General features: G+C 50.2%; 1 protein-coding gene across 3 annotated transcripts in view; it reads left to right on the top strand.

Moving 5' to 3' along the window:
* Ephb2 (EPH receptor B2) overlaps positions 1–19,446 on the top strand; it is a 185,533-nt gene that overhangs the window by 162,751 nt on the left and 3,336 nt on the right. Inside the window, exons 7-14 of one of the 3 annotated variants that reach the window (XM_036178786.1) lie at positions 977–1,142; positions 3,015–3,123; positions 3,854–3,921; positions 13,424–13,546; positions 14,049–14,296; positions 15,192–15,407; positions 15,917–16,066; positions 17,974–18,167. In XM_036178786.1, coding sequence (XP_036034679.1) covers positions 977–1,142; positions 3,015–3,123; positions 3,854–3,921; positions 13,424–13,546; positions 14,049–14,296; positions 15,192–15,407; positions 15,917–16,066; positions 17,974–18,167 — 1,274 coding nt within the window. The remainder of the gene's footprint in view (positions 1–976; positions 1,143–3,014; positions 3,124–3,853; positions 3,922–13,423; positions 13,547–14,048; positions 14,297–15,191; positions 15,408–15,916; positions 16,067–17,973; positions 18,168–19,446) is intronic. The other 2 variants (XM_036178785.1, XM_036178784.1) reach the window with 2 other exon arrangements.

Genomic DNA, 19,446 nt, shown 5'->3' with positions numbered 1-19,446 from the left:
CAGGTTGCCTGGGGCAACACCCAAAAAGTCAGAATGGTGATCTGCATCTCTCAAAGATGGGAACATTATGTCTCATATACCCAAAGTCCTGGGCACTAGAAGTGGCTCCATGTGGAGCCCAGTTTTGAGCCACTAACCAATATGTGCGACTTGAATGTCACTGTCCCTCACCAAGGCACAGGATGGAGGTGTAGGGGGTGTGGCTCAGCTGCTATAATGCCTGCCTAAAATACAAAGAGCCCACATAAAACTGGGCATGATGGTGCACACCCATAAACCCAACACTTGGGAGGTCAAAATCAGTCATCCTCTACTACATAGCAAGTTCAAAGCTAGCCTGGACTACATGAGACCCTGTCTCAAAACAAACAAACAAAGGCCCATGGCAGAGCCAGGTGTAGAAATGATGAAATGGGTCTCCATACTGCAGTTTTCAAGAACTTAGTATAGTCCTTAGAATGTGTGCACAGTGGCCACTCAACAAATGTGTATTAGTCAGCTTTTGCTGAGGTAATGCTATAAAACAAGCAATCCCACAAATATCATGGCATACAACAAGAGGTGACTACTGGCTAGTAGATTTGAGTCAGTGAGTGAAATGCCGTATTTCAGCTAAGAGTTGGGTCAAGGTCTCCACACATTTTTTGTTCAGGAACCAGCTGCAATTCCCTAGTTCTGGAACCTGGTTCAAGCCCCTCTCCTGGCAGATGGTGGATAGAAGCCTAGCCAGATCATCGGGCACATGTGGAGTCTGCACCATGCCCATTCTCATGCCTACTAGAGTGTTCCAATGGCCAAAGCAGGTCACTGATCCAGATCCAAGACAGAAGGATCTATGCCTGCTTCCGTAGGAAGTACTCTTGAGTCACTCGGCACAGGCATGATTGGGTAACCTGGCTCTGGAAAGGGCCTGCCCCAAAGAGCAGCAGAAGGTGGCAGGCTCCTGCTCTCTTTAACCATCTTCTCTGTTCCCCAGCAGGAGCTCAGTGAGTACAACGCCACAGCCATAAAAAGCCCCACCAACACGGTCACTGTGCAGGGCCTCAAAGCCGGCGCCATCTATGTCTTCCAGGTGCGGGCACGCACCGTTGCAGGCTATGGCCGCTACAGTGGCAAGATGTACTTCCAAACCATGACAGAAGGTGAGTGGAGAGCGCCAGGTACCAGCCCCACCAACCAATGAGCAAATGCATGAGTGTGGGATCCTATTCCTAGGAAGCCTGTGCCAACCAGAAAGCAGGCCACCTCCCTTCCTCCCAGATGTGAACCTCTGTGCATGATACAAACTGCACAGCTAGCCACAGAGCCTCTGGTTCTGTGGCCCACAATGATCCCTACTTTTCTATTCCCGTCATATCAGTGAGACTGCTTCCTCTTCTGGGATACTTAGGAGGTCAGGCATAACTTGCACATCCATGCTGATCGAATCCTTTCCTTTCCCTGCTCTGGACTTTTATCTATAAAACAAAAAATCATTGTGCTTAATTGAGATAGTAAATATTGTGTCCATTTATAAGTCCAGCAAGTTGCAATGAGAGTGAGAATTCTGAAACTCCATCTAAACTCAGCAGAAAAAAGTGCTGGGATAAATTAGTAATGTCTGCCCTGGACAAAGGAATGGGCCTATGTGCTATGTTTGTTTTCCAATACTGGATTATATGGCTTCTGAGTACCTTTTCTGCTTTAATAATCTCGAGGAACAGTAGATTATAAAGAGGTGTGACTTCTGAAGCAAAACAGATGGCAGTCCACTTCTGGCTTGGCCCTAACTGTGTCGCTGAAAACATGTCACCTAACCTCTCTGGCCCTGTCTTTTTGTCCATAAAAGAGATGATGATTATGTTACCATCATCACCAAAAAAATCAAACATATATGAGTCTTAGGGACCTAGCTCAGAATTGGTTTGAGGACACATATATTTAGAATAGTGTCCTTTCCATGGGCCCGTCACCAGCCAACCAAGTTCCGGGACACTTTCTTATGGTTAGACTTCAGTGTTGTGTCTTAGCCTCTGGCCATGGAGTTTAGACATTGGCTCTCATCTGGATGACCATAAATTCCTGTCCCACTATAGAAGGCTTCCCCGTAAGTTCACCTGGCTTCCAACACTTGCCTCCTCTGCCCTCTGCCCTTCCCTCCCCAGCAGCTCCTCTTCCCTTCCTATGTGCCCCTTCATGTAAGATGAGTTTACTGGCCAGGGCACTGTCCCAAGTCCTCTTTATTAATTCAACAGTTCTGTGCCAGGGCCCTGCTGTATGCCAGGCCATGTGCAGGCAGGCACTAAGAACCCAAGATGACCTCACCCCCTTGACCTTGAGAAGCTCCTCTTCTTAATAATAACATGGACGGGGTGCTGGGGTAGCTGGCATCAGCCCAGCCGATGCCAAGTGCATCTGTGCTCTGTCATTCACATCCCAGCCTCGGGGCAGGCAGATGAGCTGGCATGCTGGCTTTGACCTCTTCTTTCCTGGATAGCCTCAGGCCCATTCTGACCTCCACAAGCTTGGTTTCCTCAAGCATGAGAGGCACTGTAGAAAGCGTGTCACGGGGCTGCTATGGAAGTCTCTGATTGACACTGCAGACAGTAACAATGGGAGTCCAGGCTGGCTGAGTGTTCACTGTGAGCCAAGAATTGTCAGAGATTTCCCACAATCCTATGGGATAAGAACTGTCAGTCTCCCCATCTTGGCGGTATTACTTAGTTGATAGACTGCTTGCCCAGCGTGGTCAGGGTTCCTGTCCAGGGAGCCGGGCCTCAGCCGTTCTTGCTTATTGCCACCTGAGCACGGCAATGCAGGGGTCCCTGTGCCCACTTTATAGATGAAGAAGTGAGGATTGAAGCTGGTCAGAGGCTTTTTCCTTCTCATGTCGCCCTTCCTGCTCAGCATGAGGCAGTTGCCGGATTAGAAGCAAGAGGGGAATCTAGGGGTCACCTCCGAGACCATCATGGTGGAGGACAGAGGCAGGGTCAGGTCTCCAAACCAGGCTGATAACCACTGCACTGTCTCTACAGCCGAGTACCAGACCAGCATCAAGGAGAAACTGCCTCTCATCGTTGGCTCCTCCGCTGCTGGCTTAGTCTTCCTCATCGCTGTGGTCGTCATTGCCATCGTATGTAACAGGTGGGTGGCAGCTTCTGGGCCTGGTCTTCATCCATAGTTGGGAGCTACTGGTGGCAGGGAGGGGTTCCAGCAGGCCAGGATACCTTAGGTGACCATCGGCCATCCATACAGTAGAATCAGGTGCTGTCCAAACAAGTACGTGGACAGAGTTGCACACTAAGTCATGTCAGCAGTGAGGACCATTCCAGCACAGTGGGCAAGATGATGGCATGATGAGCTATGGGGATGATGAAGAAAGATCCTATTCATTTCCCCAGACAGAGGCTAAAGTGCTGAAAATATGGGAGGAGCTTAGCCAGGAGGGGCTGGGCAGGGGTGGGGGTGGCAAGGCAGAGACAGGAGGGTGGAGTCGCTCCTTGACGGCTGTAGGACATGATGCAAAGACTCTTCCTGCGTCCCCCCTCCCCCCACTTCCCAACCGAGGACCAGAGCAAGCTCAGGCAGATAGACCGACAGACAGAGCTCCTGGGGTTAGTGGAATCAGAAGCCACAACTAGACTCTTCCCTTAAAGGGACTTGGCCGCAGAGAGGACAGGAGACAGAGCGAGCCTGGGTGTGAGGAGGGAGAAATGGGAAGGACAAGGAGGGCCAGGGCAAGTGGACAAAGGACAGGCAGGCCTAGACACCACCACCTCCAGCAGGGCAGTGGCCTGAAGGGCTTGCCCACCCTCTCTCCCTATCACCTCCCTGGGTGCCTCCAGGTGGCTCCAGCCCTTTGCTCTTGTTCCAGAAGGCGGGGGTTTGAGCGTGCCGATTCAGAGTACACGGACAAGCTGCAGCACTACACCAGTGGCCACAGTATGTATACACCCCGGGGCCTTTCTCTGCCGTCTCCATGAAGCCCTCCAGCTGCTGCTGCTGCTGCTGCTGCTCTTCCTCCTCCTCCCTCCCCCTCCTCCTCCTCCTCTTCCTCCTTCAAGATTCATTTGTGTTTAAGCATGCATGTGTGTGCATGGGTATATGACTATGAGTGTATGAGCCATGGAGGGTTGAGGTGTGTAGGGGATGTACACCTACCTATGCCCACACAGAGAACATCACACCCCTTGGAACTGGAGTGACAGGTGCTTGTGGGACGCCTGCCTTGTTACATGGGTGCTGGGATCTGAACTCTGGTCCTCATGATGTGCAGCAAGTGCCCTTAACCCCTGAGTCATCTCTCCTGCCCCTCTCTAAAGCCACGTTGGCCCTGGATGTGTCAGGCTGCCTCTCACTCTGTGGCTTTTGCGCCTGCTGTTCCATGTGCGCTTCCTGTGATGACCCCATCATGCATCATCACCATCCTTCCCTGATGCCACCCATCCCAGTCTTAACCCTAGTCTGAGCCAGGGCAGCCCATCTTAGCAGGGACATCGTCCTGGCTTGCCTGGTCTTCCTGCAGATATGGCAGGTCTTCTCCAGATCTTAACTTGTCTCCCTGCCACTAACAGGACACCCAGCACAGAGTGGGTACCACACACATGCGTGAGCTATATAGGGAGATGGACCCAGAGTCAGGGCAGGGGTGTTGTGGGCTTAAATGGGGGTTTAAGTGAGGGCCTTATCAAGAGTCTTTCATTTGAACAAAGACACAAAGGCACTCAGAGAGTGGGCTGCTGCAATATCTCCAAGGAAGAGCACTGAAGGCCAGGGGAATAGCCAGGGAGAGCCCTGAAGGCCAGGGGAATAGCCAGGGCAAAGGTTTGTAGGTTGGGCAGGCATGGCTAGGCCGGAGTGGGGTGGGAATGGGAGGTGATTGTCAGCCATGTGGAACTTTGGCTTCTCCTCTAAGTGAAGTTGGAAGCCCCAGCAAGTTCTGAGCTGAGGACTGACTTTCTGTTACAGTCCCAGCAAAGGCTTCTCTGGATATTGTGTGGAGAACAGAGAGAAAGCACTGAAGCTGGGAAGACAGGGAGGTGGCTGTTGAGCCATGCAAGCCAGATACTGTGGTGGCTACACCAGGTGGCAGGGGCACTGGTAGGAAGTGGTTGGATTCAACTTGTACGTGTGTGTGTGTGTGTGTGTGTGTGTGTGTGTGTGTGTGTGTGTGTGTTGTCTGAGTCTCAAATGGCCAAGGCTCTTCTTGAACTCACCATGTAACCAAAGATGATTTTGAATTTATAATCCTCCTGCCTCCACCTCCCAAGTGCTGGGTCTACAGGCATGTGCTACCACACCCAGTTTACATAGTGCTAGGGTTAGAACCCAGGACTCTGTGCATGCTAGGAAGCATCCTACCCACAGAGTCACATCCTCAGCTCTCAGCCCTGTACTGCTGGCCTGGAGGTGGGGCAAGAGAGAGCAGAGCCTCAGAATGCAGACTCCGGCCAAAAAGTTTGAAGGGAAAGTTCCCCGGGCTTGGAAATCACTCTGGACATAAATATAAAAATAAGCTGTTAACATTTCCATTAAGATCTTCAAGTGACTACTGAACAGGGTGATGGGAAAGGCTATATCATAAGCATCACAACAGGAGAAGGGTCCTGAGAAATGATAGTCACATTTCACTGGTGTGTTAGGAAGAAGTCACAGCTGCACCTCTCCCTCCAGCTGCCATCACATTTGTGTACTTAAGTGTTAAGCATTCTTGGGGCTGGAGAGATGGCACAGAAGATGTGAGCGCTGGCTACCCGTTTGGAGCAGGTTTAAGTCCTGGCACCTACATGGCAGCTCACAACCATCTGTGACTTCAGTCCCAGGGGATCCAGCAGCCCTTCACTGGCCTCCTTGGGCACCGGGTGTGTAAAATGGTACATAAGTATGACAAGCGGGCAAAACATTAAAAAATAAGATAGGAAGAACTGTTTTCACGGGCTGGGGAGACAGATCAGGGTGTAGAGTGTTTGCTGCCTCTCAAGCGTGAGGAGCTGAGTTCAAGCCCCGGCACCCATGTGAAAACTGTTGAATTTCTCTCTTTGCTGTCCCTGTGCTGGGGAGGTGAATGTAGATCTCTAGAACTTCCTGGCCAGACAGCCTAGCATGCTTAGCAAGCCCCAGGTCAGTGAAGAAACGAGGTGTATGAAGTTGACCTCTGGTCTCCACATGCATGCACACATGCAAACACATACATGTAACATGTACCCACATGTGCAACAACAAAAACAGAAACCTGCTTCCATGGTCAATGCATGGGTACCATTTAATCCCTGTAACAGTCCCACTGTGAGTTTAGATTCCAGCACCCAGACTACACGAAAGCTCTGGGAAGGAGCTGAGTCCCACCACCTCCTTGTGTCCACTCCATCATGGCAGAGCAAGGCCAGGTCCCCTGCTCTACCGCCAGAAGCCATTTGGGAGCATGGTAATTTGAAGCCTGAGCCAGTAACAAGGAAATGGATGAATATATTGGAGGGTTAGAGACAGGGCTTCTCTGTGTAGCCCTAGCTGTCCTGGAACTCACTCTGTAGACCAGGCTGGCCTCACATTCCTAGAGATCCACCTGCCTCTGCCTCCCAAGTACTGAGAATAAAGGCGTGTGCCACCACCATCCAGCTTGAGATTTATTTTTAAAGTAGACCCCAGGATTTATTCAGAGATCAATATCCTTTAATATGGAGGTTTTGTTCCTTGCCCTGAACTCTCAGAGCTATGCAGGATGTGTCCCGGATCCCATGTCCACCCCCACAGCCCTACACAGCCAAGATGAAGGAGAGTGTGGAGAGGCAGAGATGTGTGTGGCTGGCTCATGGTCACCAACACAGACTCCTGTTTCCCAGCCATATGCATGTGCTGAGTGGGGACCAAGTTCCAGGGTGTCTGGATGTGGAGCCAGAGGGGCTGACCTATTTCTCATCTCTGCTCTGCCGCTGGCCAGCTGGTTGAGCTGGAGAAAACACTGAACCTCTCTAAGCCTTGACATCCTTATATAGACCATAGAACGTGATGGATGAATCAGTGGATCTTTACATAATAATAGTGTCATTATAATAGTAACATTTAATAAAAGGCAAGCCTACTTTACAGGAGACAACAATTATTTGTTGCTTTATGTCTGTGAGTCCTTTAGAAAATTCCTCCAGGGCTGTGGAAATGATACTCATAGTGAGGCAGGAGAACCTGATTTGATCCCCAGAACCTGTGGAGAAAAAAAGCCAAGCATGTGGTATCCGATTGTAATTCCAGCACTGGGAGGAAAGGGAGCAGGTGGATCTCTGGGGCTCGCTGGCCAGCCAGCCTAGCCTAATCTGCCCATTCCAGGCCAGTGAGGAACTCTGTCTCAAAAAAAAAAAGATGGGTGACTCCTGAGAAATTACTGTCTTCTAGTGTCTGCACACACTTATACATGCACCTGTCCCCATGCACCTGTGTGTGTATACGTATACACACACACACACACACACACACACACACACACACACACACACACACGTCTCTCATTTAATCCTCATAGTCCCCTAATGAGGGACATTGTTTATTATGCTCATTTTGTGACAGGGCACACAGCAGGTTGAACCTGGATTCAAACTCATGAAGCAGTTCACTTGTGAGCATGAGTAGCCACAGGGGACGGAACTCGAACCCAGGCCTCTGCATGCCTGGTTCTCCTCCTGTCTCCTGAGATGTCCATCTAGATTCAAGTTGGTGGTCTGTGGCACTCACAGCCTTTAGCTTGCAGACAACAGCCCAGTATTGCTGCTGACTCTGTGGACGTCTTCACCCAGGCTCAGGCCAGCATTTGCTTCTGGGGGCTATTCTGTGAGATGGCCATGAAGTTGTTGTCCATCTGCTGTGCCTGGAAAACTGGCAGCTGGGTGGACACCAAAGAGAACTGCGAGCTGGTTGGGTCAGACCCCACTGCCTGTTCATTAGCTGTGCCTGTGTCTTCTTGAGTGGGTTGTTTTGCTTTTCTGTACCAGTCTTCCATCCAGTGGGAATAACATTGAGTCAGACCAGATGATGTTGCTATTTTTGTTTTTTTCTTTGTTTGTTTTTCAAGATAGGGTCCTGGAACTCACTCTGTAGACCAGTCTGGCCTGGAACTCACAGAGATCCACCTGACTGCCTCCTGGGTGCCAGGATTCAAGGTGTGTGTTACCACTCCCCGGCTGAAGTTGCCGATTTTGTAGGTCAGACACAATCAGATCTTAGCAACATCATAAAGTTCAGCCTGGGAGCATTTTACCTAGAAGGATCATTAGAAAGGATGACTCGGTTTAAAACTACCAGCTTTATAGAACAGATCTGTACCCAATAAACCTACATTGAATGTGTATACAGCAAGTGTCTATGAAGTATCTGCTGTATACCACCTTCACACTCATGGTCGAGCGCTAGAGCAAGGGCTTCTAACTTGGGATTAGACCGTGGGAGCTTGCCATGGCCCGTGAAGTCCAGTACTGCATGTGGGATATGGGGTGTACACACCCGAGGGAATCCTCTCCAAGGGGCGGAACTGTGGCTTTCACTAAATTCTCAAAGGTACTCATGGCCCCAAATGAGAAGAAGAAGATTCCTAAGATTTTGCAATAAGCATTCCTTGAGTGCTTGTTGTATACCAGTCTGGAACAAGATAGAATTACCTCTGCTTTCCTGAGGGAGAAAGTAAAACACCCCCAGGCACCACAGAGTTCCAGAAAGGGGATCCAGGGAGCTGTGGGCATGGGTGTTTGGAAACTGTAGACCAGGACTGAAAAGTCACAGACACTGAGGTCATAGACTGACAGAGGAGACAGGGCTGTGGTACCTAAGAAAGGCCTCAGACACTTCTGGAGAAGTCCAGTCAGGCTTCATAGAGGAGGTGGCATTTGATATGGTCTCAGAGAGGGAGAGGAAGTGCCCTGAGGGGGTAAGAACAACATGACTTCAGAAGCAAGAAGGGGTGAGGTGTGCCGTGAGCCCCTGGGAAAGGACATTTTTCTTTTCTTTGGTTTGGTTTGGTTTGGTTTGGTTTGGTTTTTCAAGACAGGGTTTCTCAGTGTAGCTTTGGAGCCTGGAACTAACTCTGTAGCCCAGGCTGGCCTCGAACTCACAGAGATCCACCTGCCTGGCTCTGCCTCCCGAGTACTGGGATTAAAGGCGTGCGCCACCACCGCCCGGCAGGAAAGGACTCTTATCAACTAGTGTTAGCAGTCTGTTGCTTGCTGCTGTCACGAAACAGCCGAGGCTGCATCATGTGTCAGGAAAGGAGGTTAATCAAACTCTCAATCAATCAGCTGTTCTGCTGAAGGTCCTGTGGTAGAGGATTTCATGGCAGGAGCATGTGTGACAGGGAGAGGCCACATAGAAAGACAGGTAGGTGGACTGGGTTTGTTCTTTAATCTTTCAGAAGAACTAACTAGTCTCCACAAACCTCCATCCATCCCTCCCCAGGGTTATGATCCAGTGACTTGCAATGCCAGGCAGAGGTGCCCGCCTCTGTCCCCCAGTCATCCTGACATGCTCCCAGCTGGGGACAGCCTCTGGCTGCTGTGCTGCCCACAGAGGCGCCAACTTTGCTGAGTCTCCTTTGCTCCTGGAGTGACCTCATTCCTGCCCTCCCTCCCCAGATGGCCTGTCAGAAAGGATCTCCCTGAGTTGTGTTGAAACTCAAGAAACTGAAAGCCAGGCGCCATGACCCATGGTGTTGATTCTGAGCAAAAAATGGCTTCTCCTGGCTCTGAGGAGCCTGACTTGGAAGGAAGGAGATGTGGCTCATACTCCAGGTTAGGAAAAGCCTGTGCCAGGGCCAACAGGAATGAGAGTTGTGACTAAAAACTGTCCCCAAGGCTGGAGCAGCAGCTCAGCAGTTAAGAGCACTGGCTGCCCTTGCAGAGGACTCAGGTTCTGCAATACCCACATAGCAGCACAAACTTTAACTGTAGTTCCAGGGATCCGACGCCCTCTTCTGGCTTTCATCGGTACTGCATACATGTGGTGCACAAACTTACATGCAGGCAAAAAACAACCATACCTATAAAATAATGATTTTAGACAAACAGAGCCAATCTTGAGGTCTGGGGATCTCTATCTCTGTCATAGAACATTTGCTTAGCATGCACAAGGCCCTGGGTTCAATCCCCGGTCCCATAAATATAAGAATCAGGCTTAGGACTGGAGAGATGGCTCAGCAGTTAAGAGCACTTGCTGCTCCTCCAGACATCTAGGAATTTAGTTCCCAGCATCCACATCAGGTGGCTCACAACTGTCTGTAACTCCAGCTCCAGGGAATCTGTTACCTCTGGCATCCTCAGGCACCTGCACTCACGTGTACCATATTCGGATACAACACCTACACATAATTTAAAATAATAAGTATCTTTTTTAAAAAGAGGAAGAAAAAGTACCACACCTGTGCTCAAATCTGAAAGACCTTGGGACTCCGAGATATGTGGCCTTGGCCTGAGTGACTGGCTTCACAGAGCTACAATTCTGTCTCACAGCTCCTGGGAGGATGAGGGAGAGATAAGAAAACACATGCAAAGAGTCTGGCCCAGTGTCAGGCTCAAATAAAGGCTCAGCAAGTGCCAGCCGCTATTACTATAATTCATCTTTGTTGCCTAGATCCTCAGCTCCCCAGACTTGGAGCATCTATTGTGTACAGAGATCTGAAACATGTGCCAGGGGGAGAAGCAATGAGATGTGAGCCCGTGCCCAGCTCTCCTCCCAGGCACTCGGTCTTGGCTGGTGTTTCTTATTGTCTTTGTGAAATCTTGGGCTCCTGTACAACTCTATTGAAAGTTTTGTATCATATGGCCAGGAGAACTCTGTGTGGTGTGGGGGGTGGGGGGAGTGTGGTATGGGGTGTGTGTGTGTGTGTGTTTTGGGATATGTGCACATGAGTGCAGGTGCCTGTGGAGGCCAGAAGAGGGCACCAGATTCCCTGGAGCTGGAGTTATGGATGGTTATGAGCTACCCAACATGGGTGCTAGAAACCAAACTCAGAGCCCCTGCAAGAGCAGTGTGCACTCTTAACTGCTGAGCCATCTCTCCAGCCTTATAAGGTTCTTTTAAAAAAAATTGTGTGTGTACGTAATGTGCATGTATGTGCATGTGTGTAAATGCAGGCACACACATGCCGCAGTGTATGTGTAGAGGATGGAGGATAGCCTTAGATGTTGGGCTTCATTTTCTACTTTGAAACAGTCTCTCGTTTCTCCGCTGCATGACCCATGCTAGCTGGCCCACTAGCTTCCTGGGGAGCTCCCTGTTTCTTCCTGCTGTCTTCTTACAGGAGCACTGAGGTTATAGACACTGCTGGATTCAGCCCTAGTGTAGGTTCTAGGGATAAAATTCAGGTCTTCACACTCACAAGGCAAGTGCTTGTACCCATGGACCCATCTCCCCATCCCCATTTATAACATTCTGCAACAGAAAAATCTAGACATCTATACTCAGGGATACTTTTTTATCATATTTATTACCATAATTTTGGACTTTGTACATTTCTTTTTTAAAATAACATGGCTCAGTTCTATTCTCTAGTTTTTATTGTGTGTGTATAGATAACTATGTTTAAGCGTCAATGTACACCTACACACATGTGGAGGTCAAAGGGCAAGTCTTGGGAGTAGGCTTTATCCTTCCACCTCACTGAGGCAGGACCTCTCATACTGCTTCCGCCATGCTGCATGCTCCAAGCTAGCTGACCCACAAACTTCCAGGCTATTCCCTATTCTCTGCCTCCTATCTTTCTGTGGGAGTGCTGGGATTAGAGATGTATACCACCACATCTGGCTTTTTATTTTTATTTTTTTAGCATGGTTTCCAGAAATCAAACTCTGGTTGTCATGCTCATGCAGCAAGCTTTTTCTCCCACTGAGTCATCTTGCCAACTCACGAATTACTATTTTAATTTTTTAAAAAAAGCTGATCATAATAAGTACATTTTATTCCTTGGGGGTCTTTGGCCCTCTCAAAACCTATCCAGGGGCTGCCAAAAGGCTTATAGACTCAGATTTATAACCCCTGACTGAAAGGGCCAGCTTAGCACACACACACCAACACAGTCACAAACATAGCTGATGTATTAGAGCTAGGGTTGGCCATATGCTGAGCTGTTTAGTTTTTGTGGGTCTCTTCTAGTGCTCCACCCTGCATCCCTGGTATAAAACCAATGATAATGGCTGTGTACCAATAAAACTTTATTTGTCACACAAACAGAAGGGCCTATACTGCAGGCTCTGACTCCCAGATTCACAGGATGTCTGAAGTAGAAGCAGAGAACAGTCATCAAATGGTTCTGGGACCACACAGCTGGGTTGGTGACCTATGAGGACCCAGGGACTCCAGCTTCTGAGTCCTAGAATGGCTGCCTCCAGTAACAGCTTTCAGCACATAGGAGGATGAGAGCAGGGAGCTGGGGATCCCAGAGGAAGGCCTGGGTGTTGGAATACCAAGTAGGAAGGGAAAGACAGACTGATCGCCTTTCCTTCCATCACAGCCGTTCACTGACTCATCGTGAGTCACAAGGGGACTTTGATGTCCAGGCCCCTTCTTCTCTTTCTGAATCCTCACATAAACACTGACAGCAGGTCAGGAATGAAATGAGTGTGTCCTTGGTTTGACTTCAGGCTGGTCACCAAGGAATCCAGGGATCCAGGAAGGCTTGAGGCTTAGCTAGTGCAGATGCAAGAGTATAGGATACTCAAGATGTGGTAAGTGAGGCTCATGGACCTGGCTCTGTGTGTGTGTGTGTGTGTGTGTGTGTGTGTGTGTGTGTGTGTGTGTGTGTGTACATGGCTGTTCATGTAGATGTATGTATGCATGCTTGTGAGTGCTGAGGAGTCACGTTTCTGTCCTTTATTTTGGGGACAGGGTCTCACTGAGCCTAAAGCTTATCAGTCCAACTAAGCTAGCTGGCCATTGAGTTTCAGGGATCCACCCACCTCCATCCACTTCCCCCAAACCCCAATGCTGGAATTACATGATCATACTCCTGCCCTGGCTTTAACATGGGTACCAGAGATCTGAACTCAGGTCCTTGTGCTTGAGTGCCAGGCTCATTACTGACTGAACCATCTTCCAAGCCCTCTTTTTGTTTATGACTTGTTTCTTCTCCTTGTACCTGGATTCTGTATCACAGGGCAGCAAACCTATCCAGCCTTTTAGTCTATGCCCTTGCCAAAACCAGCTGCTCCAAAAAGCTAGGAGTGATCTGTGATCTTGGAACAAGACTAGAACCTATTTGTTACTTTTCTGATCTCTGTCCCCCCTCCCTACCTTTCTACTTGCTGCCCATCAACTCAGTGAGACCTAGAAGTCAGGTGACCAGAAAGGAGTTTCCCAGCTAGTATGGGGGCCATATAGGAGCATCCTTCCCCTGGGGGGGGGGGCTGCCTGCCTTCTTTCCGTTTGTGTGCCTCTCAAACCTGTCCTTGTAACCCAGCCTGGTCTTGTTCCCCAGTGACCCCAGGTATGAAGATCTATATTGACCCTTTCACCTATGAAGACCCTAATGAGGCAGTCCGGGAGTTTGCCAAGGAAATTGACATCTCCTGTGTCAAGATTGAGCAGGTGATTGGAGCAGGTAGGTGGCAAATGCCTCAGGATACCATGGCCATGGGTGGGCGACCACAGTGTGACCCTGGAGTTGATGGTAAGTTGAAGATCAAGGGACACAAAGGACCCTCCTGAAGATCCAGAATTCCCAAGTAAAAAGGATCCTTAGAGGTCATCCTGTAAAACCATCACATGCACAGAGGGGGAAACTGAGGCTGGCATGAGGCACAGCAAGTTGGAGATTGAACTAGATCTGGAGCCTAGCTCTGTCCTTTCCATCATCCACCACGATCTTGTCCCCATCTCCCCAAATCTCCCCATGCCCTTATCCCCAGACACCCCAAAGCAGCCATGAAGAACCCACTTTTCCAAAGATGGTTGTGCCTTCTCTAGGCCCCACATTCACAATGGGATCCTGTGTTGATAGAATGAGATCATAAAACACCCACAATGGGAGTGACAGACAACAGGGAGATGACACTTCTCACCTGACATGTGACACTTTGCCTGACTCAATGTGTCTATCCCAGGGGAGTTTGGTGAGGTATGCAGTGGCCATTTGAAGCTGCCAGGCAAGAGAGAGATCTTTGTAGCTATCAAAACCCTCAAGTCGGGCTACACGGAGAAGCAGCGCCGGGACTTCCTGAGTGAGGCATCCATCATGGGCCAGTTCGACCACCCCAATGTCATCCACCTGGAAGGGGTTGTCACCAAGAGCACGCCTGTAATGATCATCACTGAGTTCATGGAGAATGGTTCCCTGGACTCCTTCCTCCGGGTAGGGAGAGCCCCAGGGGGAGTGAACAGGGTAGGAAAAGGGCTGTTGGGCCTAACTTCATTTGATCTTAAGAAAACTCTAGATCAGGAATGGCTTACTAGCCTCCACCTTCCATTGTGTTACCCTGACAGGCATTATTAATCAATCCCAGAGCTCTCTCCCACTTAGCTCAGAAGCTATCTCAGAGTCATTCTCAATGTGGCTCCCTGGGAAGCCCAGGCATTCCCTCAGGGTTGTACAACCTGAGGTGCCTGCCCATCCATGCTCAAGAAGCATTCTTATTTCACAGCAAAATAGAGTTCAGAGATAAGAAGCATTTGCCTAGGGTCAGAGGGACAAAGGGAGAGCCCAGACCACAGCCAAGGATGTTGACACCCCATCCAGGGTGTTCACCCGACTTCATTGCTCTCCAGAGTTGCACAAGATAAGGGAGAAAAATCAAAGTATAAGACCAACAGATGAATCCCCTCAAGACAGCACAGTGAGCCATCAAGATGAGAGCACTGGCCTGGGGGTCAGGAGCATGTTATTGGGCCAGCTGTCATTCAACAAATGCTTATGAAGTTGCTCCTAGCACCTTCCATGTACCTTTCTGTTTAAGTCAGAGCAGCCCTAAGAGACACATGTCATGTTTGCACTGTTTAACAGGTGAGCAGTTAGGCTCAGAGAGAGTGGGTCATATGTCCAAGCTTACACTGCCAGGAGGACAGAGTCAGGGTCAGTCTATGTACGCTTACTCCAAAGCTGGTATTCTCTCCTAGGCCACTCTGGGGTTCCTGGGTGTCTGAGTCCTTCCCACAGTGTGTACAAAGGTGGCAGACACCTGTCATTGTGAGACATTCTAGAGTTCTGACATTCACTCTTCCATTGACTCTATTTTCTACCCTTCCCAAAGCAAAATGATGGGCAGTTCACAGTCATCCAGTTGGTGGGCATGCTGCGGGGCATTGCAGCTGGCATGAAGTACCTGGCAGACATGAACTACGTGCACCGTGACCTCGCTGCACGCAACATCCTCGTCAACAGCAACCTGGTTTGCAAGGTGTCTGACTTTGGGCTCTCACGCTTCCTGGAGGATGACACCTCTGACCCCACCTATACCAGCGCTCTGGTAAGGGGACAGCAAGGGTTCCCAGGCACAGCCATCTCTCCAAGCTCTGTGTATCCACTGGCCTGCCCAGGTCAAGCCTTCACTGGGCCCTGGAGACAGGAAGGGACACACAGAAAGCCTCCTGGTTCTTGGATCACCTGGGCTGCTGAGGCAGGGAGATGAGATAATGAACACAAGGGAGTGGAGGGCTGGGAGCCTTGGAAGGCAAGAGAGACAGGAGTGCACTATGGAATCTGGGGGACCAGAAACTCTCTGAGAACCAGGGAAAGGCTTTTGGGGGACTCAAGAATGAAAATGTGGAATCCAGATGGCAGTGTGGGGAAAGAAAAGTACTTCCAGCAGAAGGAACGGCATATGCAAATGTCCTGTGGTCGAAGCAACTGAGGAGTTTGGAAACCAATGAGGTTCTTCCTGGGATCTGACAGAGCACAGTGTGGGGAGTGTGGAGAGGAGAAGTCAGACAGGTCACCATCCCACCCATCAACCTCTTTCTTCTCTCTGCTCCCCAGGGTGGGAAGATCCCCATCCGCTGGACAGCACCGGAAGCCATCCAGTACCGGAAATTCACCTCAGCCAGTGATGTGTGGAGCTATGGCATTGTCATGTGGGAGGTGATGTCCTACGGGGAACGGCCCTACTGGGACATGACCAACCAGGATGTAAGTCTCCAGAATGTGGGCAGGGCCTTGTTGGCCTGACAGGTTGAGGAGGGCAAGACCAGGGACTCCTGGCCTTATGCTGAATTCTCTGAGTTTGAAGGCCTGGCTGCCAGGCTGACGAACCTTATTCTTGAAGAGGGGAGCTAGAGAGGTCACCTGCTCGTCCACCATATGCTAAAGTGTCGTGGTGCCTGTATGAAAGCCAGAGGACAACCTGTGGGAATCAGTTCTCTGCTTCCACCATGTGGGTTCTAGGTCTTTGCTAGCAAGCGCCTTTCCCTGCTGAGCTGTCTCATTAGCCCCAAGGTGGTTCAGAGACCCAGTTGGAAGCATCAGGGGACGGTTGTGGTCAGATGCTAAAGTGCAGAGCACAGGTGTCAAGCCCTGTAGGCGTAGAGGCCAGGACAGTCCGGACAAGGTCAGTCAGGATCATCAGAGCACCAGTAGCATTCAGAGAGTGGGACATGCAGCGGAAAGATCAGCTCTCGCAAAGGTGCAGGGGTGAGGATGAGAGGCAGGGCCGGGAGCCTGGAGTGGACACTTGGTCAGAAAGCTTGGTGAGGCTTTGTGTGGGTCAGCTTTCTGTCAGTATAACAAGATGCCTGAAATAATGAACTTAACAGGAAGAAAGGTTGTGTGTTTGAGCGCACAGTTCCGGTCTGTGTCTGGCTGGCCTCTCCACTGGCTATTCCTGGCCTGTTTCTTTGAGGACAGTACGTGATAATGGGAATGTAAAGGAAGCTGTTCGTTTCAGAGCACCCAGGAAGCAAGGAGAATGGAGCAGAAGGACCAGCATCCCAGCTTCCCCTCCCAGGGCATGCCTCCAGCTGTCTACCTTCCTCCCACTAGGCTCCACTCCTAAAAAGATCTACCACTCTCAAATAGTGCTCCAGACTGAGGACCAAGCCTTCCACACATGAGTCTTTTTTTTTTTTTTTTTTTTTGGTTTTTTGAGACAGGGTTTCTCTGTGTAGCTTTTTTTTTTTTTTTAATATTCATTTATTATGTATGCAGTGTTCTGCCTACATGCATGCTTGCAGGCCAGAAGAGGGCACCAGATCTCATTACAGATGGTTGTGAGCCACCACGTGGTTGCTGGGAATTGAACTCAGGACCTCTGGAAGAGCAGTCAGTGCTCTTAACCTCTGACCATCTCTCCAGCCCTCTGTGTAGCTTTGTACCTTTCCTGGAACTCACTTGGTAGCCCAGGCTGGCCTTGAACTCACAGAGATCCACCTGCCTCTGTCTCCCGAGTGCTGGGATTAAAGGTGTGCGCCACCACCGCCTGGCCCACACATGAGTCTTTGAGTGACATTTGAGATCCACACTGTAGCAGGCTTCAGGGGAGGAGTTTGAAGTCACCCCAGGGGTTTTCATTCACACAAATACACTGGAGAGCGTCAAGTTCCAGAAGATGAATCTTATCATGGTGGTAGAGCAGACTGAAGCCATGTTTGGCCTCCTATTTCTGACAGAGGGGCAGGTATTGGCTCTAAGATCACCAGCCAGCTCAGGGCTAGATCTCTACCCAGATCTCTCTGAGCACTCAGATTGAGAATATGGCTACCCTAGAGTCAAACATCAGGCCAGCAGGGATGTTCACAGCCATCAGAGCCAGCAGGGGGCTCACGGGTGGTGAGAACAAAGAGCTGGGACAGCCCAGCACAGGAGAGTCACCCTGATAGGTCTTGGAGACAGGCTACCTGAAGTTACTGGGTATGCAAGGTTGGCAGAGAGAAGGGCATAGGAGACAGACCTGCAGGGGTGGTGGGACCCAAGGCAGCCACAGGAGGTAAAGGAGTCCCCATGGGTCAAGCCTGCAGTACTCCAAGGATAAATGTTCCTGGCAGGGGGCTGAAGTCCTCACCCAACCAGCCGGGGCCACTCTGCCTCTGTGATTCCCCCAGGTCATCAACGCCATTGAACAGGACTACCGGCTACCTCCGCCCATGGACTGCCCGAGCGCCCTGCACCAGCTCATGCTGGACTGCTGGCAGAAGGACCGTAACCATCGGCCCAAGTTCGGCCAGATTGTCAACACTCTAGACAAGATGATCCGAAACCCCAACAGCCTCAAAGCCATGGCGCCCCTATCCTCTGGGTACGCCACCCTGGCCCCACCCCTGTCTCAAAGCTCTTGCTTTTGGGTGTGATTCACTTTAACCCCACCCATCTCCTCTGGGTACTGTCCAGGCCCACCCAGCGGCAGTCTGGGGTGGTGGAGGAAGACCCTTGTAAAGCATGGTGAAAGAGGACAGTCTTTAGGAAACCTTCCTACAGTCTAGAGTCGCAGTGGTGACTGGCTGTGCTCAGCACGGATCCTGCCCACCGTTCTTCCTTCCTCTAATCACACCCGAGCTGGGCCTCTTGGTGTCCATTTGTGCCCTCATTGGCACTTGTGGAATGCACACACAAGCCGGGCAGTGGTGGCACATGCCTTTAATCCCAGCACTTGGGAGGCAGAGGCAGACAGATCTCTGTGTGTTCGAGGCCAGCCTGGTCTACAGAGCAAGACTCATGACAGGCACTAAAAAGAAAACTACACAAGAGAAACCCTGTTGAAAAACAAAACTAAAAACACAAACAAATGCACACACACACACACACACACACACACACACACACACACACCCCACTTGCACAAAATCCTGCATACACAGAGCTAGGCACAAGCACTCACTCATGCTTGGTCTCTCTCTTTCTCTCTCTCTCACATACACACACACATACATACACACACACACTCACAGCTACATAGTCACCAATGTATACATGCTCCCATTCAGGACATACCCACCACATACATGCCCTCAGGGTAGAAATACCAGCTCAACCCCAGGACAGGGCTCAGGGACCCTGGGCCTTCCTTTCTGAGGTCCCAAGACATGCTCCATTAGATTTGCCTCATTATTGCCTTCCAGAGGTGGTTATTACAGATCATGCAGCTGCTGACCCTGCTCACTCTTACTCTCTGGAACCCAAGGACAGCTATTGCTTTCACAGGTCACATGGCTGCTGACCCCACTCTCAGGGACCCTCAGTCCTACAGGGTTTAGGGGGAGAGTGTGTAACCAGGTACCTCACCACCAGGGCCAGCCATACCTGGAGATTCCTTGAGTCAAAGTCCAGTGGCCATGAGGTCTTTGTGCTAGCCTATACCTGTTACACCTCACCTTGACCTTGTACCAGCCATTCTCCACTCAAGAGCAGTGGTTTTCAACCTTCCTAATGCTGCAGCCCTTTAATAGAGTTCCTTGTGTTGGGACCCCCTCCAACCAAATTATTTTCATTGCTTCTTCATAACTGTAATTTTGCTACTTTTATATATCATAATGTAACTATCTGTGTTTTCCGATGGTCTCAGGTGACCCCCATGAAAG

This window comes from Onychomys torridus, chromosome 2 (assembly GCF_903995425.1).
Source record: "Onychomys torridus chromosome 2, mOncTor1.1, whole genome shotgun sequence".
Taxonomy (NCBI): Eukaryota; Metazoa; Chordata; class Mammalia; order Rodentia; family Cricetidae; genus Onychomys; species Onychomys torridus.
Note: the sequence above shows the minus strand (reverse complement) of the source record. Positions and strands in the feature narration are given on the sequence as shown.